The sequence below is a fragment of the Staurois parvus genome, unplaced genomic scaffold (genome assembly GCF_062004578.1).
Source record: "Staurois parvus isolate SC_StPar_1 unplaced genomic scaffold, SC_StPar_1.0 ptg000081l, whole genome shotgun sequence".
In the NCBI taxonomy this organism is placed as follows: domain Eukaryota; kingdom Metazoa; phylum Chordata; class Amphibia; order Anura; family Ranidae; genus Staurois; species Staurois parvus.
In genome coordinates this window covers 14,910,903-14,937,853 of record NW_028317877.1, presented here as the reverse complement: position 1 = coordinate 14,937,853, position 26,951 = coordinate 14,910,903, and the positions used below count along the sequence as shown (strand labels likewise).

At 39.4% G+C, this 26,951-nt stretch overlaps 1 protein-coding gene across 1 annotated transcript in view; it reads left to right on the top strand.

Moving 5' to 3' along the window:
* PCNX2 (pecanex 2) overlaps positions 1–26,951 on the top strand; it is a 212,046-nt gene that overhangs the window by 129,572 nt on the left and 55,523 nt on the right. Inside the window, exons 20-27 of the mRNA XM_089669801.1 lie at positions 3,307–3,484; positions 7,047–7,155; positions 14,117–14,246; positions 14,582–14,640; positions 15,252–15,467; positions 17,452–17,705; positions 23,019–23,252; positions 24,327–24,430. Of these exons, the coding sequence (XP_089525927.1) occupies positions 3,307–3,484; positions 7,047–7,155; positions 14,117–14,246; positions 14,582–14,640; positions 15,252–15,467; positions 17,452–17,705; positions 23,019–23,252; positions 24,327–24,430 (1,284 nt within the window). The remainder of the gene's footprint in view (positions 1–3,306; positions 3,485–7,046; positions 7,156–14,116; positions 14,247–14,581; positions 14,641–15,251; positions 15,468–17,451; positions 17,706–23,018; positions 23,253–24,326; positions 24,431–26,951) is intronic.

Below are 26,951 nucleotides of genomic sequence, written 5' to 3'. Positions count from 1 at the left end.
AAGTTGGTCAACAATTGTGGCCTCCACACTCTAGTCAGTAAAGCTTTCCGTTAGTAGATCAGTAAATGATCATCCACAATACATACACACACTCCATATAGGCTGGAGTCATTGCTGCAATATTATCTGCACTTGTAATTTGCAAAACGTATACCATGGCATACAATTTTGTACAAATCTCAAACTCTACATTTCAAATCCTTTGGAAATGTCTAATAATGGATGTCTGATACAAAACACAAATGTCAGTGTACAGTGACCCTATGATCCCAATAAATCACCAATTAAATCCAAATAAACAGGCTGAGGTCCCATGACCTCAAAACCCCCAGGAGCCCAAAGTAAATTGAGCCTAAGTTCACACTATGTGAATCGCACCGCATTCCTGTGCAGTTCACATGTGATTCTGTGTGGTGCAAATTGAGCTCATTCATTTTAAATGGGTTCAAGTTGCACAAGTTGCACTGCATCGCAACGAAGAAGTGCAGGCACCTTGTTCTGAGCTGCACTGGAACCGGATCACAGGGTTGTTTTTTACCATGCAATCTGTTTCAGACAAACGCACTGTGATTGCGACCTGCTTCTGGGATGTCGTTAACTTTTGATTAAAGCAGGGCTCCACCCCAAAGACTGTTCCCTTGCTTTCCATTAAGGATTGGCACCTTTGGGTAGCTGGGGGAGCAAGTACCTGAAATTGACAGGTACCCATTTCCACTTTGATCGCCCAGGTGATTGGAAGCGGAGGTTGCCCCCCCCCTCCTCATAGTCTTCTGGGACACGTGACAGGTCCCAGAATACTAGGGGACCATTCAGCACTACTCGCGCATGCGCAGTGGGCACCCAGCTGCGAAGTCATAAGCTGTCACAGCCGAGTGCCCACACTAAAGATGCCAGCTCCATGAACACCGGTGAAACAGGCTACATGGAGGACACCGCGGGATTCAGGAACATGTGAGTGGCTGTTTTTTAAAGGTCAGCAGCTACAGTTTTTGTAGCTGCTGACTTCTTTTTTTTACAGTGTGACTGGAGCTCCACTGTAGCCTCCCTGACGGTATTCCCGAGTGTAGCTCGGGGTAAAGTTTCAGTACCAAAAGCGGTAACCCCCGAGCTACACTCGGGCTTACCATGCGGTGCTGCTCCGGCATCTGTTCTTCACTTACCTTGTCCTTTGCTCCCGCGATGTCCCTCCTGCAGTGTCCCCGGAAATGTAATCCGGCGGATGCCGGCATCTGTCATCTGGGTTCCGTCCCCTGTGAGCATCGGGACGTACGGGGGATGGAACTGGCGGGAAATTTGAAAATGACAAAAAGTGACATTCACTAAATACACTAAAATCACATAGTAAAACATTACTGTATCAAACCATTTCACATACATTTTGTCCCGAGTGCTTTGTCCTGTGCCCTGCCTGCATTTTTACTGTTCTTATTGCCTGGAAACTGAGAAACGTCCATGGCATCCAAAAAGTGTCCCTTTAGGTCAAAATCGGTTTTAGACCAGCTAGAGAACAGAGATAGTAAATCAGAACCACTTGTAGAATTGAGTGATAATGATTCGTGGGGAAATTCGTTATCAGACACTGACAACGATTTTGCAACTTTACTCCAGTGATGTGCGAACTTGGCGCTATATTTCAAATTTCAGTGTTTTTGGTTTGATTATATTATTGAATTAAATTTATTATTATTATATTATTTTTTATGATTATTTATTAATTTATAATTTATGATTTTGTGTTTCAAATTTTATCATACCAATGATGTTTACTAGACTCTTGTTCGGACAGATTTCAGTGAGTTATTCCTAAAAATTACAGGCCTACAATAAAAAAAATATATATTTCTATGCAAAAAAATGTACCGCTTTGGGCACAGAAATATGGACATAATCAGACCCCTAAGGAGGTTAACACCTACAGCAGATCACAACACACTGTGAATTTGCAATGCAGTGTGGGAAATACTCAAAGATCACAGCCTTTCCCACACTGCATCATTGTGAACCGGGTCTAAAGGAGAAATATGGCCAAAGCTTTTTTGGTCATTTTTCTCATGTGGGTCACAGGAGTGCACTTTTAGAATATGAATATGCTACTAATAAAGGAAATTGTAGTGGTTACATTTCTTAACATTTGGGAACCCTGGCTTTCCTTTCCTTCTCTGCACCCCTCTAGTCTCAGTTATTTATAGTTCTCTTTTCCCACTTTTGCTCCCAAATCCATGAAAGAAATACATAGTTCCCATGTCTTCTCCTCCCCTTTCCTCTTTCATTCTCTCCCTCTCTCTCCTCCCACCTTTTTTTCTCTGTTTGCCCCCTGTTTCTCTGGCCAGATGAGCATTATAGTTGCCTATATTATTTTTCCTTTGGGTAGATTCTGAAATACATTCTGTTCAAGTTTTGTACAAATTATTGTTTTTCTTCTTTCTACAGCTCTATGCTTTTTATGCTGCCAATGTATACTGACCTATTTAAGCTGAACATTGCTAAACCTTGCTTTTTGAAATTAATACAAATGATTGAATCAGAAAGCTTATTGATTCAACTCCTGTGCTGAGCTGTGGGCAGCAACATTCTCAGTCGGTTTTAACACTTAATCTGCTGGGCCCACATGCAGCCAAGGAAATCAGGAGCCATTTTAAAACAAAGATTCAAGTGCAGGACCTTTAAACAGAATTTAAGACTAAACTGACTAGAGTAGCCATCAGGATTCACAAAAAGAAGCCAAGGTTCAGAAGAACAAACGGAACCTTTTGTTCAGGTACTGGCACAATACGCTCAGAAGAAGAAGATTTTGTAGTTGCTCTCTAGTGTTGTCACAAGCAGCAATGCTCAATAAGGGCCTTGTTTGTCCCCTATCTCAATTTGTGACTGCTACAACAAATGATGATTTAGTTTTGAATTGTGACCATTATTGACAAGGTGAAGACATAGTATGATATAAGCCAGTGTTCCAAAAGATGCATCTGCCTACCCACAATGTGGCAGGGCCAGATTATTCTCTAAGCAACCTCGGCAGATGCCTGGGGCTCGATAGATAAAGGGGGTCTGGAAAAAGGTCCTGAACCCAGTGTTGACATCCCTTCTGCAGCTTCTGGTTGAGGTAAATAACCACTGACCATCAAAGAGGTCCCTTCTCCCACTGACCAATGTAAATGCTCACTTCTTTTACTGACCGCAAATGTAATTGGGCCCTTTTTTCACTGACTAACAAAGTAAGGGGCCCACTGACCACCAATGCATGCATAGTTCATTTAAAAAGATACTTTTTAGTACATGTAGTTTTTTATGTTTTGTTTGTACCAACAGATTGGATTCTTTGATAATATCTATTGCTGGATTAAAACTGCTGAGATCTTGTTTCTGCAGTCCTAGTCACCAATATTTGGTTTTTGGATTTACAGTCCTATTTTTTCTCTTTGACTATCACGTTATATCAGAGAGCTTTTTACTGGATTTTTATTTTATGACCATCTTGTTTTACAAGGTAAAATAATTAATATTATAGTTAAATCCATTTGTTAATTAGTTAATTATAGCTGTTGTCATTTTTATTACCAGTAAACATATACATAAATGTTTGAACATAGAGCAAGAAGACATTAAAGCTAATGACAGTTAATGTATGCTGCTGCTTTTATACTGCTGCATAGACTTTCTGTAACTCAGTTGTCCAAAGACTTATTTATATGTGATCCGAGTCATGCACAGAGCTTTCTCTCTTGATTTTTCTTTTTCTCTCTGCTGTAAAAGGCTGCTGTTATGTGAAAAGGCTGATTGTTAACATAACACTAAAAAGTTACAACAACATTATCTGGTAAAAAAAAAGTTAAAGCTGCCTGTTTCTTTTGGGAAACCCATTATCAGGCACCTTAATGGGTTTCCCAAAACAAACATACTGACACCGGTTTAGTTAGTGGCTCAGACAGTTAAATGTTTTCTTTGTTTTATGGACTATGTTGTATGAAGCCTTCTGCATTAAAACTGTTTGTTTGCATCCTAGCTGAATTAATGTGCAGGACAAAGTGTGCTTGGTGTGCCTGTCAGGTGCATGGTTTTCATCACTACCAATAGAAGCTAAACAGCTTGCTTCCCCATGTGCATATATAGTGTATATGTGTATATACACTGTATATGTAATGTTACCTTCCAATCTGACAATATTTTATCTGGAGACATATTACGTAGTCAAGTCTATCTTCTCAATTGACCTGATCATGTCAATATCGATGGGAATATCTCTTTAAGCTTAGTTTCGTGCACAAGTACACCACCTGACACACAGATACCTGATGAAGCCCACAATTGTTTCAAGACATTGCAGCTTGAACTGCCATCTGACACTGAGTCCTTGCAACTTCCATGCTCATAAACATCCTCGCAATCCTCCACTTCAGATTGATTCCAAACCTTAACCTGTCTCAGTGCAATGGATTTTCAGGATTTGGCATGTGGGTGAACTACCAGCTTAGGTCCAAGGAGTACCCTCATTCAGATATTCAAAATTTTGTGTGTTAACCCCCCCCACCACCACCACCACCACAGAAAAATACATTTTGGACTGATGCTGTACTCCAGCGACTATCATTATGTTCCACCTTTCTCTATTCCCAGAAAATAGATAAAATGTCTACAAGGGACTCAACTTCCAAACACCTTCACTTCACAAAACATTTTTGTTTCAAATACCCCCAAGTCTTCAAAGCTTCTGATACAACCAAAGAGGAGTTTTGGTCTTACAAAAAAATGTTGATTTTTGTTGCTCCAAGCAAATCTTAGACCCTTATGGCAGGTACTTCCTCTTACAAGGCTCCTTACTTGGCTCCAAAATAATTATACTTACATATTATGCTCCCAACTCTTCTCAAATGCCATTTCTGTCCTACTTGTTTGCACTCCTAAATGCATGCAGCAAGGGCACTGAGTTCTTCTGTGGAAACTCCAACCTTATCACCAGCCACAAATTCAACTTCACCCCCTCCTACACAAATACATGCAATACTCAGCACACAATGACAGCTACCCAAGAATAGACCACATTTGGATTTGACAAAAATTTCTACCCCAAATAATTAGAGCTAGGCTTCCCCCTGTCCTATGGTTCTACCCTACTATAAACCTGCAATTTGATGTGCAATCCTAAAGTATCTGCATGCTCAGTTAATGATTCCCTCCTCTTATAGTCAGAAATATATGGCAAGCTTCAACAGTATGTTCTTCGCCTTTCTATTTCTCTCTCTCTTCAAGCAGCTTTCTGGTCTACACTGCTTGGCAATGCTCTATGATCTTCATAACTTCATTTAGCTATCTGCTGATGACAGACCCCCTGTCACAGATCTGACTGAGAAACGTCCTTCAACAATGGGACAAAATTAAATTCTCAAGTGATATTGTTTCCCCTCACTTATACCTGGCTAGCACAAGCAAATGTGACAGCATTCCTAGCATGCTGGAAATATCACTCTTTTATTAAAACTGTTAAATCAATGGGTTTAGTTTCACTTTAAAGCAGAAATAAACGATTTAGCAGTTTCAACAAACAGTTAAATTCCTGGCATACCAGGAATGCTAACTGTCACATTTGCTTGTGCTTTCAACTAAACTGTCAAACTATCAAATAGCTGGAGTTATAACTGATCATATGTGCAAGACCCTGACAGTTGCAGATCAAACAGAGGCTAAGATGGCAGCTTCCTTGGCTGAAAAGGATAGGAGGGTTTTGTTCCACTTAGTGTACTGTTATATCCCCCCATTTGAAAACCTAATAAAACTGTTGTGCAAGAAAGAACACAATATATTCTGTTCTTCTTGATTTACTAAAGGCAAATAGGCTGTTCATTTTGCAAGGGAAACTGCAATTTTTACAGGAATTTGCCCCAGAGCTTAGTGAATGTGGTGTGGTTTCACTTTGCAAAAAATACACAATCATGTGCAAGGAAAGTGCAAATTCCCCTGCAAAGTGCAAATTCCCTTCCAAAGTGAACAGCCTACTTGCCTTTAGTAAATCAGTCCCGATATTATCAGTAAACCCTGACAATTTCCATTACCTACTTACTCTATCATGCCCTTGTTTTTTTCCAACTCAGCCCTTAGATACTAATTTAAAATCTCTAACATTTTTAACATTATTTTCTATTGCACAACTGCTTCATTCCCATTTATACTCAGTTCACATTAATGCAGTTTTGTTGGACATGGCATGGCAGCCCATTCATTTGTAAAACGCAGGAAAAAGGTCTCTGCACTGCTCCAGAAATTTGAGCCCGCACTGTGGACCGCACTACAGTGCGTTTCCCGGTGCGGGTGCGATTTCCGTGTGGGTGGTGTGCCATTAAGATTAATAGCACCCATCTTGGGTTCCGCATTTTGTGTGCTGGTCATTAAGGCTGTGGGACGAAGTGCGGGTCCTGCAGTGGCTTTCACTCTCACTAGTGTGAACCGAGTCTTAGAGGACCATATCCCTACCATAGAAATAATTTTTAACTGAAAAATTGGACTTGTTTTCCAACACCTCAAACAATTTCTTCATAAACTAACTGAGCTGTTTATCTAATTTTTCTAAACTCTCTCTGGTATAGTACAGTAAATGTGTTTCTAAAAATACCACCTTGAAGTTTCTGAAATTAATTTTAAGGACCTTTAATCTTATCATTAGCATTTTTACTGGTTCCTCAACTATCCCACTCAAAAATATGCCATTCCAGTCAACAAAATGCCAAGTACAAAAACCACAGAGACTACATCATGATGAATCATAATTCAGCTGGAATGAAGAAAAGCATTCTTTATCATTAATTGGTGTATCAAATCTTATTTAAAGGAAAAATACAGCTTGGCCCAATTAACCAACAACTCTTCTCCCCCACTTCTGCAGCACTAAACCCAAAATTACTTCAAACCTTAGTTCTCAGTGGATTTAGTGTTTTAATTAAAGTGAATTTTACACATTATATTAAGTATAACCTAATTAAACTTTTACATTTTGAAGTTTATATAATTTGCTGGTCATTTATCAATGTTTTTATATTAATAATTATTTTCTCTCCTAGTTTCTTGAACTACTAAATAAGATGAATTATGTGTTGGCGTATATTGCACCATGGCAAATTGCTTGGGGCTCTTCATTTCATGTATTTGCTCAACTTTTTGCCATACCCCGTATCCTTTTCTTTTACTAAATATACTTATATTAAATAGACACAATTCAAGCAGAACTATAGGCAAAACTTTTTAAAAAAAATTGGATGGAGTAAGGGAGGGTTATAATCCCGGTCGACCCTTTTTTGCGATCTGTGTCCCATTGGGGAGATTTCCCTTCACTTCCCATAGCCAAACAGGAAGTGAGAGGAAATCTCTGCAAATTAAGAGAATCTCTTGAGACGCCCCCAGGTCACCAAAACTAGTGTCCCCATTGGAAAATTTCCCCCATTACTGTTCCGGAGGCAACACAAAATTGGTGATTTTATTTTACTTTCACTTTCAATGATAATGATAAACAGGACAAATAGAAATGGTAAATCTCCCTAACAGGGACAGAGGTATCAATAAAAACCTGGTATTCCAATCTATCTCCACTCTGTCTAAAACTATAAAAAAGTTTTGCCTTCAGTTACATTTTAAATTGCTGTGGAAATTTACAGAAAGCTGGTAATATGTGCATGTAATACTGTTGTTAGACAACCTATAATTATGTATACGTTTTTAATAATATTTTATAAAAGTGCAGCTGTATTAAAAATGTATTTGTTTTTGACACGGTGGGGGGGGGGGGAGACAGAACTCTGGTAAGGCTTTTATTGCTGCTATATCCCATATTTGTATTGGAATTTTAAACTGTCATAGTAAATTTTAAGAATTTAAAAGTAAGTCTTCCTCTTTCAAAACAGTGGCATCACTGACTTCCTGATTCCATTGAACTGTCATATTTTTACTCTCTATTTTTTTAATTAATAATGTATTAATGACTCTTTTGGTGTTTACCCTAAAGTGGACCTTCACCCTAATAGACGTGTGTATACTTAGCTACAGCCTCCTCCCTCTCCCACAATTAGATATTTTCTTACTACTTTTTTATGCTGCAGGGCAGCGCTTCCTCCTTCCTCACCCAGGTGACAAATGACATTGCACACATGTATGTAGATATGCTGAAGGGCTCCGCTGGGCTTTAGGATGTGGCAGAGACCTGCAGTACATCTGCACGTTTGTTGGATTTTCCTGCTTATGTGCATGAGAATGGAGCAATCAAGAAAGTCTCGGACCCCTGCTTTTCTCTGCAAGCACATGAAACTCTGTGTGTGCTGAGATGTGCCCCAGGGCTCTGCGAGGTCCCAAGGGCGGAAAAACCCTTCAGCACATCTGCTGGTCAGTCAGAAATGGCCACCAGTGGGGTGGGGGGTTAAATTCATGATTAAGGGGACTGAAGTTACTCTTTAAGATCTATTTTACCAACAGTCCAATTTTTTTATATTTCTTTTTTGTTATTGTTATACTGTATATGCACTTGCTGCAATATCATGATTTTATATATATATATATATATATATATATATATATATATACACACACAGTGTGTGCGTATTTTATGTATTATAAAAATATATTTTGATATAGGGGAGCCTGGAGCCACCTTTCTAAAATATCAAACAGTCTTTTCAGTCTTGTATTGTTCAAACAGCAAAGCAAAACAGTTTTCTTCAGAATGAACAAAACCAAACAGTCTACTGATTGAAGTTTGTGTCCTTGTGGAGTATTGGATCAGGAGAGATACTACAATTTTTTATTTTAAATGTTTCTCACTTGCATGCATGCACAATCTCTCTAGTGCTCCACTCAAGAGAGGGGACTGGCAAAAAAGTAGTAAACTAGCAATTAGGAAACATTTTTTCAGAAAATATTTCGATCTGGACAACATTCTATATACAGTATGTATTCAGGGTCAAAAACAACATGTAGAAAAATTAATTTTAAATCCCTTCAAGGTCTTTTGCCAGGAACATTTGTGAATCTGATGCAAAACATGCATGAAAAAGTGGATACAGAATACAATTTAAACAGTTTGTTCATATGAAGTCATATTATTTAGATTGCCTAACATACAGTATTTATGCCAAGTTTTCTTTTACAAATTGATTTTTCTTTAATTAAACCTTCATTACTGGTACTGGTATTAGTGTGCAAAGTTTCAGATTGTTTTAAATGAACTGTCAGCTAAAATGTCATTCTTAATATGAATATTGTAGATTGTTCGCTGTCTTCAGATGATAACCAAAAATATTTTGCCAAGGCAGATGGGAGTATTGGCCAGGGACATGATTAAGTACATATGAATGCTGGGGGCGTGGCCTGACCACCACGATGTGAGGACGCTTTCTTTGTAGCTCTTGCTACCCTTGGTCTCAGCACAGCAGCAGCAACACTCTCCACCCTCTGCTATCACACTCAGGAATGCCTTCCTTGCAGGCTAATAAGTTCATCCTTTTTTAGGCTGCTGTTGTTTCAACTTTACTATGTTTGGCTACTTTGTTGGTATGTTTTTGTTATCCCTCAGGGTATATGATAGTTTTGGCTACTTTTCTGGGTGCTATTTATCCAGATTGCCCAGTCTCTACTATCCTGATGGGCATTTCATTACAATGTTTGGTTTTTATTCTCTATCAACTTTCATCATGGCTTCCAAAAATTCCTGTCGTACAGTGTTAAAGGAGTTTGTTCCCCTCAAAAACGGGGTTGACTCTGGCAGGAACTATGCCATCTGTCTCCGGATATTTTATTTTTGCAGGAGACACATTTCACTCCCCATCTATCCCTTCAGTCATTCAACCAATGGTTTTATAGTATATCACCCATTTCTAAAGCAAGAGAGGTGTCTATTACAATTCAAAAATCCTGCTCCTTCTCCCTACATTCTTTACAAGCAGATCCAGAGGGCTGTTTCTCTTTCTCAAAGGCTTGATCCATGGCCTCAAGTACACCTTTGCTACAATTTATGCTCCAAGTTCCCGAAATGTCAATTTCCTCTCAGCCACTCTTAAGCAGTTCTTAACTTTCAAGGAAGGTATGGTAATTTAGGGGGTGATTTCAATATTACCCTAGACTCCAGTCTTGGACACCTCCTCCGGTGAAACTTCTCTCTCCTTCCGAGCACTTAAACATGTCAAAAGGCTTCTGCATGGCTTGCACTAGGTGTACAGTTGGAGGATATCACATGCTCAGGTCAAGGATTTTAGTTATTATTCGAAGATGTTTGATACTTATTCATGCCTTGGTGTTACCTTTGTAGATCAATTCTATATGAGCAATGTTATTTTCTCCTCCATAGACTCAATTACAATTTCATACCACTCCCCGGTGAAAATTTCTGTTTGTCCCCCAACTGCCCACAAGGTGAAGAGAGTGTGGAGACTTAATGAAAATCTTTTAGATGACCCCACTATTGTGGCAGCTGTGACAAACTCTTTGCAGTCCTATTTTGCAACCCAGTCATCAGAGGACATGTCCACGCCAGCCATGTAGGAGGGCCATAAAGCTGTGATCAGATGGGAATTGATTGCCCATGGTTCTCGGCTTATGAAAGAGAAACAGAAAGAAAGCGGACCTATTAGATCAGATCCACTTTTTAGAAAATAAACCTAAGACTCACTCTACTCTAGCCAATTCCCAGAAGTTGGAGGCCTTATGCATGTCTTTATCCCAGTGCCTAGATCGTAGAGCCTGGGACAAGCTTAGAGTCTATGCCCACCATTTTTATGAACAGGGGAATAAGTGTGGCCACCTCCTGGCCAGACAATTGAGAAAACAGCAAGCTCTACACCATGTTCATGATCTGACTGTACAAGGTAGACAAATAGTGGATATGCTGTCTATTGCTGGAGAATTTATGTGCTTTTATGCCTTCCATTATAACCTCCTGTCCACCTCCTCTACTGAAAGTGATCTGGCCCAGATTGCTGAGGTTCAAACATATCTGCACAATTCTGCTCTCCCCAACGTCTCCTCACAGATTGTGAAGGAACTAGAACACATTATTACCTATGAGATATTAGGTGCCATTGCCACTGACCTTCCATTAGGCAAGGGTCCTGGACTGGACGGTTTGTCTAGTCAATATTATAAAAAATTCTTCCCCATCGTAGCTGAACCCTTATGTCACTATATCAATTCCATTACCGCTACTAATCCTCTGCCTCCAGAGGCACTTCTAGTTCATGTTACAGTGCTACCAAAGCCAGGTAAAGACCCTCAGTATTGTGCTAACTATAGACCCATTTCATTGCTGAACTCTGATACTAAGCTGTTGGCCAAACATCTGGCTTTTCGACTCCAGGACCATGTTGCGGCCCATGTGCTGGACCAGACAGGCTTTATGGTAAGCCATGAGACCAGAGATGACACCATATATGCCTGGCATATCTTACATTGGGCCCAACGTAGTCCTGCACGAGCTCCTTGTGTGGTCTTGTCGATGGATGCCGAAAAGGCCTTCGGCAGGGTAAATTGGATTTATATGATGGAAACCCTTCACAAACTATGGCTTGATGAACAGATGTTGGGTTGGATTTGGGCCTTGTACCAGAAACCCAGGGCTTGGGTAAAAGTAAATGGTTTGTTGTCTGATTACTTTAGTATTGGTAATGGGACTAGGCAAGGCTGTCCATTGTCCCCTTTGCTATTTGTTCTTGTCCTGTAATCCTTCCTATGGCTAATCTGCAGTGATAGGGATGTTACAGGGATCACTATTGGCTCTACTAAACACAAACTGTTGGCCTACGCTGATGTTCTGCTTTTTTATCTCTCCAATCCCCAAATTTGCCTTCCAGTTCTCATTTGGCCTACTGTCAAATTTCAAAATAAATTATAACAAATCTTGCTCTTGCCCATCCATGTTCCTTCTACCATAATGGATTCTTTGTGCCATTCCTTCCCTTTTGTGTGGCAAAAGGGAACACTACCGTACTCCTCTATGATCTCAATTACAAGGTGTTGTTGGATAGAGTGACGGGGGACCTGAAGCTTTGGCAAACCTACCCCTTGACATGGTTTGCAAGAGTAAATGTACTGAAAATGACAATCCTCCCTCGGATTGTGTATCTACTATACATGGTGCCTATCTCGCTGCCTCAGATATTCTTCAAATGCTTATGTTGGCCTTTTCTGACTTTTGTAAGGCGTGGGAAATGTCTGAGATTATCCTATGACATTTTAGGTAGACATAAGTTTGACGGTGGGGTCGGTATTCCGGACATTGCACTGTATTCTAAGGCTATGATTCTGGTGCGTTTTTTAAGCTGGCGTAATGACATCTCTACTAAAACATGGGTACCCCTGGAGTAATTAATAGGTGCTAGAGACCTGGTAGGAGCACCATGGCTTCCAACAGCCTCAAGAGGACTTTCAGACTGGACCTCCCCATTGATGCGGATCACGTTGGCAGTCTGGGACAGACTGAACTCGACTGGCTGCTATGCCCCCACAACGTCCCCCTTGGTACCTTTGGGAGGTTTCCCATGGTTTTGCTCTTGGAGTTCTGATAGGGATACATCTTGTGCGAAATTTGTCCCTTGCGGTAAATTGATGCCCTTATACACACTACGGCTTCATATGGACATTTGCCGCTTTCAAACTGGAGGTACCGACAGTTATCGGACTTCTTTAGTAAGTTGAGATCATGGGACACTCTCTCTTGACTCGGTGGTATAGAACCACCTCACGCTTGGCTCAGATTTATCCTACTACTGATGTGCGCTGCTGGAGGGGTTGTGGACAAAGATGCACCTTCCTCCATATTTGGTGGTTCTGCCCTAGAATCAAAGCATTTTGGGAATTGATTGCCTCCTGGGTTGCAAAGCTGACTCTTAGACCCATCACCTGCTTCCTCTTACATTTTCTCTTTCATGGAGTGCCCTCCTCTCTCAAGTCCTATAAAAAGAGTGTCATTCTGCATTTGCTGAACGTGGCAAAATAATCCCTAGATTTTGGAGACAGACCAACTGCCCTTCTTTGGCCAACTGGAAAAGGGAAGTGAATAGGATTTTGGAGGCAGACAGTTGGGTACATACAGTTAAAAACCAACAGGAGAAGTTTAGGGATGTCTGGAGGGGGTGGATGTTCTATTCTTATCAGATCCCAAATGCATAAATACAAAGTGTTTTCACAGAATTGGTGGTGACCCCTTTGACAGCAATGAATTATTTCAATGCGTGCTATTACTGCACGTACCCCCCTCCCCCACACACCTTGGTTTTATACTCCTTGGTATAGTTCTGATAAGATTTGTTCATTTTTCTTACAACTTATCTATGTGAGACTGTGTAATGTATTGTACTGGCTTTCTCTGATCTGATACAAATGCTGTATAGTTTCTTGCCTTGGTTTGGGCACAACTTCCCATGGTATATGTCTATATGCTTAAATTTTAAAAGTCCATACACTTCCTTGTATCGTTGTACAATACTGGCATCTCATTTTTGTTAGGCCTCATGTACATCGCTGCTCATAAACGTGAGATTAGGAGCTTTTGGCTTTTTTTGCAAGAACGCCTGAACTCAACTCAATAAAAGCCTGTGTGTTCATGTACACATAGGCTTATACTAGAGTTTAGGAGCAGTTAAATGTTCCTCTTCTGAATGCAGAATAATCACGTTCAGGAGTGGAACATTTTGGCCAAAAACCACTAAACGCAGCAAAAACACGTGTAAACATGACTAAGCGTTTAGCACTTGAGCGTTTATCCATGTCAGTGGAAAATACTCTGACCACTCAAATTAAAAAATGTCCAAGCACTAAACACGGTACCGTGTTTACACTTGTTTTTGACGCATTTAGCGTTTTTCTGCTGCCAGGAGAGTTTAACGACTAGGTGAGTTCATGTGTACATGAGGCCTTACCTTAATTTTTCTGTGATGGTTTTTGGAAAACTAATAAACCTTGATTATAAAAAAGTACATATGAATGCGCCCAGATTTGACTGTTAAAGTGCCCAATCAAATGAATGAAATCTCTAATGTTTTTAGACAGCTCAACACTTGGGAACTTGCACATTGCAGATTACGTTAAATTCATAATATACAGTATTTACAAAAATAAAGTGTTCTCAGTAAACCTTGACACAATGTTGATTCAGATTCTGCTATGCTTTTCATTCAAACAGTTGCTACTTCAGTCTTCTCAATGCCACTTAGTCCTTTTCTTGGCAGTGTAATTTTTGTTACATCATATGCAAGACCAATCAAATTCTGGGAGAAAAAAAACAGGTAAAAGCTATATCCTAACAACATGTATTGAAAACATAACAATCTTATCCCCAACCCCTTCTGTTTTATTGTATACAGATGGCTTATTTTAAGGAAAGGAAACTGTTTCTGCTTCAGCATCACCACTGCACTGTGTAAAAAAGTTTTAAAAAGAAAAAAGGTTGTATAAATGACAGCAAGCTATTATAACTTCCTTCTAAACATAAAACATCTATTTTTTCCAACAAGGCAAACTTGATTGAATGTAAAAGAATGCAAGATAAAAATGGCTTCATGCTAATTAATAGAAAACAAAATGTTTTTTTTCATTATTATTGCTTTCTTTATGCTACCAGCACTGTGAGACTTGACAATTTGAACACAAGACTACAACAGCAAATTGAAAAAGATCCAGGTAAATGTCTAACTTAATAATAAATCAATAATTGATTATGCAAAATGACAGCAGGGCTTTTGTATCTATTGTATTTTCCGTCTATGCACAGTATCTGGTTTGCTGTTCAGTTGTTTTTGCTTGTCATGTAATATGTTTTTTTATGCCCTTGTTTTACCTGTATTACCTTTCTTTGTAACACTCCATGCGGTAGCATGATGAGATTATATAAATCATGATAATAATAATAATGCTTTAAAAACCCACTGCTGTATTATTAGGATTCATGATGTTCAGCCATCAAATAAATGCACAAGGCTGCAAGTTGAATCCATACAGACATCTACAATGTTGTAATAATGTATCATATACAGTACATTTATGTTATTTACCAACGTATTGGCTACCTACTGCAGCCAACCATATATACCGTATATATACATTTTGTAAATATATTTATAAAATAAATTTTAGTTATCCATACTAAATAACTCTAGTTGTATTTCTGTGTACACATTTTTTTCTATTTATAGAAAAGATTTCTTCCATTTGCAAAGTTCAATAATATGGTTGATAAAGGACAAACTATGTATATTTATTTCCCTATTTTTAATTATACTTTTTAATTTCAGGAAATGATGACAACAATTTAAATTCAATTTTTTATGAGCACCTTTCAAGATCCCTTCAACATTCTTTGTGTGGAGACCTGATCTTGGGGCGATGGGGGAATTATTCCGCGGGTGACTGCTTTATTTTAGTGTCTGATTATTTAAATGCACTAGTACACTTAGTCGAAATTGGAAATGGTTTCATTACTTTCCAGCTTCGTGGGCTTGAGTTTAAAGGTAAGAAGATAAAAGACATTCAATCTCAAAATTATTTTTATTTTGTGTGTTTTAATACATACACACGTAGAAAAATGTAAAGCACAATTGAAGTTACAGAAGTAGAGAATCAGTCAGATAGACATTGTATTACCAACCTTTATTTGATAGATATGTTTTCACTTTTATGGTCCAGCTGTTGTATTAGTTGTTTAAATATTAGTTTGCTGTTCAAAAGGCACCAGGTTGCCAGGTTATTGCCAGAATCAGTGTAATCTCTGGGATGGCCATGCTGTGCAGGAACAGAAATGGTTGGGGGAGGGGGAAGGAGAGCTTGTACCCTCCTCACCCCCATTGCAGCTATGCCACCAAATTGCTTGACTTGCTGACAGCTGGAGAAAGTGTTCAGAGCCAAGATAGGTCACTTGTGTTCATGTCTAGATCAGTGTTTCTCAACCCTGTTCCAGTCATGGTGCCCTTGAAAAGTATTCTGTATCATGGCACCCCAATATAAGGCTTGATTCACATTACTGTATGTACTTAATTCTTAATGACACCCTTGTGTGCATTCCCCAACACGTAGTAATGTGAATCAAGCCTTATATTCACATTACTGTGTGTCGGGGAATGCGCACAGGGGTGTCATTAATTCTTAATGGTACCCCATGGATTGGCAGTTGCAGTGCATTTTCGGTGCAGTGCAGTTTTAAAAAAAGGGTCAGTGACTTCCTCACCTGTGTTTCTGTGGGTAGGGAAGCCCATTGAAACCACCCCAACTGCTCCCCCTTTAGCTGCAGTGGCAGCAGCCAGGGATGTACACATTCTGTGGACTCAGCTGGAAGTATACACGGAGGTGAATGGGGCTGTACTACAAAGGCCTTCAAACGTACACATTGCATGATGATGCTCCATTTAGGGGGTTAAAACAGGCAGTAAGGAGGAAACATATTGCATGGAGCACTTTTCAAAGGAGAGGCAGTCCTTGCCACTATTATGAATGAATATAAATATATATACTGTATACCATAGGTTGTAGATGCTATAACTTTTGCATAAACCAATTAATATACACTTATTGAGAAAGGCATGTAGCAGAATACATTTTATCCTAAATTTATGAAGAAATTAGATATTTTCATTTTTTTAATTGGATATGTTTGATACCAGAAAGTAGAAAACATTGGGGTTTTTTATATAATGGGGTCATGTATATAATAAAAAAATAAAAAACCTTGTGGTGATCAGTTACCACTTAAAGCTCTTTTTGCGTTAAATAAATGATAAAAATTTAAGTTGGGTACAGTGTTGCATGACTAGGCAATTGCCAGTTAAAATAGTGCAGTGTGAATAGCAAAAAATGCCTTGCTCATGAAGGGGGTAAAACCTTCCGGAGGTCAAGTGGTTAATAAGATATTTCTCACACACAGCATGGGTGTACTGAGAATTACACCCCAAAACACCATCTATTCCTCCTTATGTTGTATTGTTGTGATGTGCTATCATTGATATGAAATTAACTATAGTGTGGTGAAATACATTTTAACACTGTTAAAATTGTTCTGAAACTTAGTTGTTTGTACTGGGGAGATTAAAATGGTAGAAAACCCTAACTACATTTATTCTTAAAAAATGCCCCCCCCACCCACCTATACTCTCTAACCTATATAAAAATACTGCATATTTAGGCTTTTTTTTATATCCACTCCAGTCTAGTCATGTGATCCTGCAGCTCTGTTTAAGGGAGCGCTTGACAACAGCTCTAAATTCGGGAGCTGTGACATCACCTATAGGCTCCCATACCCCAGCCGTTGTTGCCACTGTCTCCTCCCTCCTTACAGCACATGTACAAGTACATAGATCTTTTTTATACAGGTTAGGCAATAGGCAGGAAAGGTGGGCGTGGGGGCATTTTTAAGAATAGATATAGTTGGGATTTTCTTCTACTTTAAAATATTTCGCTTTAAAGCTTATAAATAACACAATCATTTTCATTTAATTTATAAAGGAACATACTGCCATCAGCGTGAAGTAGAAGCAATAACTGAAGGGTATGACATCAATCAAGGATGTTGCTGCTTTCAGCCCGGACATTTACCACATATTCTTTCATGTAATTCAGCATTCAATCTAAGATGGCTGACATGGGAAGTCGTTAGGGGCCAATACATACTGGAAGGATACAATGTCATTTATAGTAATGCATCAAGTCTGTTTCAAGTATTTGATCTCCGAAAAATTCTCATCAGATATTATGTAAAGGTATGGACTCCTTTCCCTTTTGTTAATATAAAAAAAGCTAAATGCGCTTTGAATTATGTAATAATTTAAACACTATACTTTACATGGTTTTGACTGTATGTATGCCATTTTCTTCCATTAGCTTATAGATGCATCAGAATTACAAGGAGGCCTATATAAAGTCTGTACCAACATGTATACCTTTTGGTTAGAAGGTATACATCTTACTACTGTATATTTCTCTCTAAAGTACAAGAGAGTGCTGGGTTCAGGGGCATGGGGGCATTTGCCCCCAAGGCCATTACTAAAAAGATAATGTACATTATATGTAACTACCAAGTGGGTGGAGAATGCGGGGAAAGCACTGTGGTTCACTGATATTTCTGGAACCAAACCAGGTTTCATATACAGCTGGTAAAATAAGTATTGAACACGTCACCATTTTGCTCAGTAAATATGTTTTTAAAGGTGCTATTGATATGAAATTTTCACCACATGTCAGTAATAACTCATGCAATCCATACATACAAAGAAACCAAAACAAATAAATTCAGAAATTAAGTTATGTGTAATAAAATAGAATGACACAGGGAAAACAAATTGAACACTTGAAGAAAGGGATTTACAAAAAGGCATAGAAAGCTAAGACACCAGCTGAACTATGTCAGTAATTAATAAGCAATCCTGCCCTTTGTCAGTGCAAGTTAATATCACCTGGTTCAGTCTCAACTGATGGCCTATAGAAAGGTGTCTCATTACCAAGGTGTCACACAAGAACATCACACGATGGGTAAAAGCAAAGAGCTCTCTCAAGACATTTGCACCCTTATTGTTGCAAAACGTACAGATGGCATTAGTTATTGAAGTATTTCTAAACTTCCCAATGTTCCAGTGAGCACATTTGGTGCCATAGTTCGGAAGTTGAAAGAACATCATTTCACCATAAACTGGCCACGACCATGTGCTCCTCGCAAGAGTTCTGACAGAGGAGTGAAAAGAATTATCAGAAGAGTTGTCCAAGGACCACTTGTGGAGAGCTTCATAAAGACCTGGAATTAGAGGTACAATTGTTTCAAAGAAAACAATAAGTAATGCACTCAACCACCATGGCCTGTATGCACGTTCACCACGCAAGACTCCATTGCCAAAGAAAAAGCATGTTGAAGCTTGTTTAAAGTTTGCTGCACAACATTTAGACAAGCCTGCAAAATACTGGGAGAATATAGTCTGGTCAGATGAGACCAAAATTGAACTCTTTTGATGGCATGATACACACCATGTTTGGAAATCATATGGCACTGCACATCAACCCAAAAACACCATACCAACAGTGAAGTTTGCAGGTGAAAACATCACAGTGTGGGGCTGTTTTTCAGTATGGTACTGGCAAACTTCATATCATTGAAGGAAGGATGAATGGAAAAATGTACCCAGACATTCTTGATAAAAATCTGTTGACATCTACCAGGATGATGAACATGAAACAAGGATGGACATTTCAGCAAGACAATGATCCCAAACACAAAGCCAAGGAAACTCTTAATTGGTTTCAAAGAAAGAAAATTAAGCTGCTAGAATGGCCCATCCAATCACCTGACTTGAATCCAGTAGCAAATTTTTGGAAAGAACTAAAGATCAGAGTTCATAGAAGAGGCCCACAGAACCTTCAAGATTTGAAGACTGTTTGTATGGATTTTGTATGAAGTATTCAATAAATTTCTGTTAGTGAGATTAGTACCTTTTCCCTGTGTCATTCCATTTTATTACACATAACTTCATTTCTGAACTTATTTGTTTTGTTTTCTTTGTAAGTATGGATTGCACGGGTTGTTACCAACATGTGGTGAAAATTGCATGTCAATAGCACTTTTAGAAATATATTTACTGAGAAAATGGTGATGTGTTCATTACTAATTTTACCCACTGTGTGTGTATATATATATATATATATATATATATATATATATATATATATATATATATATACAGTTGTGTTCAAAATAATAGCAGTGTGTTAAAAAAATTGAATAAAGCTCAAAATCCTTCTAATAGCTTTTATTTCCGTACACACAAATGCATTGGGAACACTACACATTCTATTCCAAATCAAAACATAAAGAAAAATATATCAAATTTGTGTTGTTCCTCTAAAACAAAGTGAAGAAAAGTTAATATTAGACTGTTCAAAAAATAGCAGTGTTTGTATTCTTCTTTACAAACTGAAACATTCACTATATAAACTGAAAAATGTTTGAAGATTTTGCTTTCCTTTGAATCACTTAATTAATATTTAGTTGTATAAGCACTGTTTCTGAGAACTGCTGTACATCTGTGTTGCATGGAGTCAACCAACTTCTGGCACCTGTGAACAGGTATTCCAGACCAGGATGATTGGACTACATTCCACAGTTCTCTATTTCTTGGTTTTGCCTCAGAAACTGCATTTTTGATGTCACCCCACAAGTTTTCTATTGGATTAAGATCCGGGGATTGGGCTGGCCACTCCATAACGTCAATCTTGTTGGTCTGGAACCAAGATGTTGCACGTTTACTGGTGTGTTTGGGGACGTTGTCTTGTTGGAACACCCATTTCAAGGGCATTTCCTCTTCAGCATGACCTCTTCAAGTATTCTGATGTATTCAAACTGATCCATGATCCCTGGTATGCGATAAATAGGCTAAAGAGCATATTGACTGTATATATACAGTTGTGCTCAAAATAATAGCAGTCAGACATCACTAACCTGATCAATCACTGTTTTTGGTAGAAATGATATTTATACATGGCAAATACTTTACTAGCAGGTGTAGTGGAGTAATAGAAATCCAACAGACCCAACAGTCATGACATGCATGCTGCTGATTCTGTGTAATTGAATCACTAATTGAAAGGGGCATGTTCAAAATAATAGCAGTGTGGAGTTCTGTTAGTGAGGCATTCATTCTTTGAAAAACAGGTGGCAATTATTGCCCTTATTTAAGGAAGGAAGGCAGCAAATGTTGTACACGCTGGTTACAGTGCATTTCTTTCTGAAATTCTGAGGAAAATGGGTCGTTCCAGACATTGTTCAGAAGAACAGCATACCTTGATTAAAAAGTTGATTGGAGAGGGGAAAACATATAAAGAAGTGCAGAAAATGATAGGCTGCTCAGCTAAAATTATTGCAAATGCTTTAAAATGGCAACCAAAACCTGAAAGACGTGGAAGAAAGCGAAAAACTACCATTCGAATGGATAGAAGAATAGCCAAAATGGCAAGGACTCAGCCAACAATCAGCTCCAGGAAGATCAAAGAAAGTCTAAAGTTACCTGTGAGTACTGTTACAATTAGAAGACACCTATGTGAAGCCAAGCTATCTGCAAAAAGCCCCTGCAAAGTCCCACTGTTGCAAAAAACGACATGTGCTGAAGAGGTTACAATTTGCCAAAGAGCACATTGACTGGCCTAATGAGAAATGGCACAACATTTTGTGGACTAATGAAAGTAAGATTGTTCTTTTTGGGTCTAGTGGCCGGAGACAGTTTGTCAGACGACCCCCAAACACTGAATTCAAGCCACAGTACACTGTGGAGACAGTGAAGCATGGTGGCGCAAGCATCATGATATGGGGATGTTTCTCATACTACGGTGTTGGGCCTATTTATCGCATACCAGGAATCATGGATCAGTTTGAATACATCAGAATACTTGAAGAGGTCATGCTGCTTTATGCTGAAGAGGAAATACCCTTGAAATGGGTGTTCCAACAAGACAACGACCCCAAACACACCGGTAAACGTGCAACATCTTGGTTCCAGACCAACAAGATTGACGTTATGGAGTGGCCAGCCCAATCCCCGGATCTTAATCCAATAGAAAACTTGTGGGGTGACATCAAAAATGCAGTTTCTGAGGCAAAACCAAGAAATAGAGAAGAACTGTGGAATGTAGTCCAATCATCCTGGGCTGGAATACCTGTTCACAGGTGCCAGAAGTTGGTTGACTCCATGCAACACAGATGTACAGCAGTTCTCAAAAACAGTGCTTATACAACTAAATATTCATTAAGTGATTCAAAGGAAAACAAAATCTTCAAACATTTTTCAGTTTATATAGTGAATGTTTGTGTTTGTAAAGAAGAATACAAACACTGCTATTTTTTTGAACAGTCTAATATTCACTTTTCTTCAATTTTTTTAGAGGAACAACACAAATTTGATATATTTTTCTTCATCTTTTGATTTGGAATAGAATGTGTAGTGTTCCCAATGCATTTGTGTGTATGGAAGTAAAAGCTATTAGAAGGAATTTGAGCTTTATTCACTTTTTTCAACATATTGCTATTATTTTGAACACAACTGTATGTATATATATATATATATGTGTGTGTGTGTAAAATAAACCAGGTGGATCTTCCAACACTCACACAATTTGTATAATGCTAATTGTGTCATTTTGTGTAGCGCTTGGCGGACATTCATGCTTCGAAATGATCACGGCCCCCATGATATCACTGATCTGCCAATATCTATTGATTCACACACTGTGCTGTAAAACTGTAATGTTCCCATACAAAGAGCATTTTTACACTAGTAAGGTCCTTCTTGTGCTCCTTTCATGTTAGCTTCCTAAATTCCTCCCATTGCCTGAAAATGAGATGGAAAACAAACTGAAGGCTTGTGTTGATGGGCAAATGCAGCTTGCTTTTAGGTGATCTTTTAGATCAGTTTTTGACACTTTTGATCATTCACAGTTCATTGACAGGGGGGATCTTTCTTCTAGGAAAATCAAACAGTTTCAAGCTGCTTTTGCATTCCTATTGATTTGTATTGGGTAAGGAGCAGCGTAGGCACATATGCTGGGTACACATTAGAAGTTTTTTTTCCGTTCAACCCAATGGACTGAACAAAAAAAAAACCTGACATATTTGCTGTACTCAAGCGATGTTAGTGCGATGATCTCCACCGCTGTGCTATTGTATTGCAAATTAGGACTGCCCCCACCTCAAGAACACACTGACCAGCACTCAAAGCCATTGGCTGAAAGCACTGATCAGATGTGGGTCAGATGCTGGTTTTCGTGAGACCAGATTCTGTAGAACAACCAGCTGTGCACAGAAACCGAAAGTCAGGCGGTTCCTGCTGAACTCACCAGTTTTGTCCAATTTTCGGCCTTGTGTACAAAGCTTTAGATTATTAACCTGCTAGCTGTTAGAGTGCTGCATATTTTAACAAGAAAATATAAAAAAAGAATCTAGGTTGTTATTGTAGACATATTTTGAAATATTGTTTGAAAAAAAAATTGGATGAATACATAACTGGGCTAAAGTTTGCAATAAATGTGTGTGTCCACAGAGCATAATCTACTTTGCAACAAGTTCACCAAAGCTTCTTCATTGGCTAAGTGATCAATCAATGCAAAAGGCTTTACAATCATTCACAAAGTGGGATCACGTAGAAAATGACCACACGATGTTCAATATTAACATAGATGAAGACTACATTCCATGCCTGCAAGGTATTACAAGAGCCAGCTTTTGCAGCGTTTATCTGGACTGGATTCAGTACTGTGCTAAACAAAAGCCAAAGGTATGGTAAATTCTTGTATGCTTCTTTACAAGCATGTTTGTACACATTGAAAAACACTTAAAAATAATTTTCTAACAAGCTTGCTTAACTTGTCAAGCTTGTATTCTCTCTTCTCAAAAGGTTGCCAACTAGCTAACTTAAAGGCCAAATACAGCCAAGCCTTATTATTAAGTGCAGTTACAAATGATTTGGCATTTCCCTTGCCCTCAGTTCCCTCATACTGGTCTAATACACACCTGGAATGACCTACCAAGATGTTGGTTTTGAACTCTCCTTAGTCTGGCCATACATTATACAATTTTCTTGTAGAATTTTCCTTTAGATTTACCAGAACCATATAATATGAGGTCAAACCTATACCCTTACAATTTGTATGCAATCAGGCAGGCCCTTGTACTATATAGTTGTAGGTAAGTCTAATGGAAATTGAACAAGAAAATTGTATAATGTATGGCCAGCTTTAGTACCACACAGATTTTTGTCAGAATTCTCTACAACAGGCCATTGTGAGCACTTCACAATCTCAATTCATTTCTATGGAGAGTTCTTACTGTTGACATCACTAAACAATATCTTTATTTTCCAAAAATAATCCATACACATTTACTACCTAATGGCCATGTAATCTACATTTCATGAAACTGTTTCTGTGTTTTTCTGCCTCCTTGTAATGCCCTGCAAAAGCTCCTGAACCTCTCCTTTTTATTCCTCTCTTCTGTTTGTTTGGAATGAGCAAAGCATATTAGTTTTGGTCATATACACTGCTTTATGCGCACTACAGATCCCATAGCCATACCCTCTAGTTCACCTTGGAAGTGAGGAAGAGAAGGTGTCTACCTTCCCACATACAATGCGATCATGAAGAATGAACATAGCAACCGGTTTTTATTTGGAAACCAATTTAGTATCACTTTATGTAATGTAAATCATGGTCTTAAGCCACAGGCTAAGTGCTTTGGTTATGGTCAAAAATCTGGTTTTAATGCACATAACCTATAAGATTTTATGCAACGCATTTTGATGAGGTTGTTCTTTAACACTGTTTAATGCAGCATTGATTTTAATTTATTTTAGAAAGTGGACTTTGATGAAGACTCGTTTTTGGTAACTATTTCATTTGGACTGTGTATTCTGGGCAGAAGACTTCTGGCGGCAGCAACACATCACTTGTCTTTCAGGTAGATTTACCATTTTGTGAAAGAAAATTGCAGAAAGTTTGGAGTTTGCATAAGTGAAAGCAAATATATAACAGGAGGCATAGGAACCATAAGTATTTGTACAGATTTGCTGCCCTTTACTGTCTGTAATTGTAAGTGGCTGTGTGTCTTACTGTCATAAAGTTATTTATGTACATCACTTCCTGTCTTTGCTAGTTGGGTCAGAAACCCCAGATTGGAGGACTTTGAGACCTTTATAAAGGGGAGTTTCTAGGATGTTGACTGAGAGAAAACCGAGCAGTTGCTGCTGTTGTACTTTCACTCAAAGACTATCATAAACTACTATGGAAGGATTAAAGCCCAGATTAGATAGACTGACTTAGAGTTCAACTGCCACACCACAGTTCCACCTAGGGAGAAGTCCCATTCCAGGCTGGTCGGGCAACAGTTGGAGGATACCCCCATGACTGCTATTCTTGTCTTCTACAATCTACATTTAACCGATATGCAGAAGTACATCAAAGATCTGGGCAACAGGGGTCGGGTGAGAGGCCTTCCCAAAACCGTTGAACATGACCAACTGCAAAACCGAAGAGTCCTGCGGCCCTTACTATCCACCCTATGGGAACACCGAATTGCCTACAAATGGCAATTCCCCTTCAGCTTGTCGGCCACCTGTAGAGGCCGTACCCACGTTTTTTGTAATCCAGAAGAGCTGCAATCCTTCTGTGAGGTGCTTCAAATTCCTTTGGTGGACGTGCCGGAGTGGTATCAGGACTTCCGACTCCTCGACACCTGACAGCAGGAAGCCTACCACCCCGATGGCACCGGGAGAGCCCATTTTTCAGCTTATGATAGGGCGCACCCTGACCATCACCTGCCATCCGGGGCGGTGGACAGGGTGTCGAAGAACTGGTCACCTAATCTGACAGCTTTGGAGCTCCCAGTTGCCGTCTCCAAGAACCTGACCTCTTTTCCACTACGCTAAGAGGGCAAAGACTTCTGACACACAGGCATGGAGGCCTGTTGAATGCCCTTCATTTTAAGTTTATTATATGCCTGGCCTTCTAATGTGGCATGACAGTGAGTGGGGTCTGTTCCCCCCCACCCTCCTGGCGGGGATTGCGTCGGCAGGGGCCTCGGGATCCCGTAGGGGGTAATGTCCTCTCTAGGGGCCTGAGTACGGGTATCGCTTTGCGGCCTCCCTGTGGACATAAGGACCTGGTCGGTGGGGGAGGGTCTTTGGTCTTCAGGGGGCACCCTCCTTGGGGGGGCGTGCACCTGTAGCTGTCCTTGGGGGCAGCATTGAGGATGAGGTGCTGGGCTCCCTGAGTGCCATCTCCCTGTTCATGTTTTTGCTTACCTCTCCGACCTATGTGAATTGTCTCAATTCCCTTTCCATTTCCCCTATCCCGGGTACTGTTGTTGAATCTGAGTACATTTAACATGCTGTTTTCTTCCCTCAGAGTTTATATCCTAATTGTTGCGTTTTTTTTATCCTCATTACACCCTCCAAGCGGGGATTTTTTCGTGACTGACCATACCATGGTGTTTCTGGTCTAAATTGATTACCTTTTGACCAGTTTGGTAATTTGCTTGCCCTTCTCCGCTGTCATTCTCTTTACTGGCTGGCAGGAATACTTTGCTTTTCTCTTCTTTCCTGTGTCCCCCCTTCCCTTTTTTTTTTTCTCTTTGGTGATTGCTGCTAGGGGGGATTAAGAATGCCTGTCCCTCACCATATAGAAAACTATGTGGAGGGTCTGCCCTCTTCTGTCACTCCTCCTTCAAGATCCGCTCTGAATGCCAAGGGCCTTAATGTCCCTGAAAAACAGTCTCAGTTCCTCCATCACTTTCACAAGCAAACGGCCCAAATCGTGTTTATACAGGAGACACATTTTTGGTTGGATAGTGTCCCCAGACTTACTAACTCCTGTTTCCTGGTGGTGTATAATGCAGCTGTGGGGGAATCCAAATCCAGGGGGGTATCTATATTATTTGCTAAACACCAACAGTTCTCGCTCCAGGCTCAAAAAGCAGATCTTAATGGGTGATTCTTGTTTCTTAAAGGCAAACTTGGCCACTGTCCATTAACTCTAGCCAATATTTACTACCCCAATGAGGGCCAGGTGGGCTTCTTCTGGGAATTGTGCATACAGTCAGCAGACTTTGCAGAGGGTCTTCTGGTGGTGGGGGGCGATTTTAATGTGCCTCTCACGCCTTTGTTAGACTCATCCATTGGCGCCTTGTCTCTACCCTTTAAGGCTCTGCACAACATTAAAAAACTGCCTCTCAGATCTCTCTTTTCACAATTCTTGGAGGGTCTTGCATCCATCTGTAAAAGACGACACGTTTTTCTCCCCACTTCATCAGAAATATTTGCCCATAAATTACCTCTTTCGCTCCCAAGCTGACCTACACTACATTATGTCCACCACCATTGAACCTATGATCCTCTCAAATCACCACCCTATCTCTATGACTTTATCGTTTCCAGAAAGAGAATTTAAAACAAAATGCTGGAGATTGGACTCCTTTCTCCTCT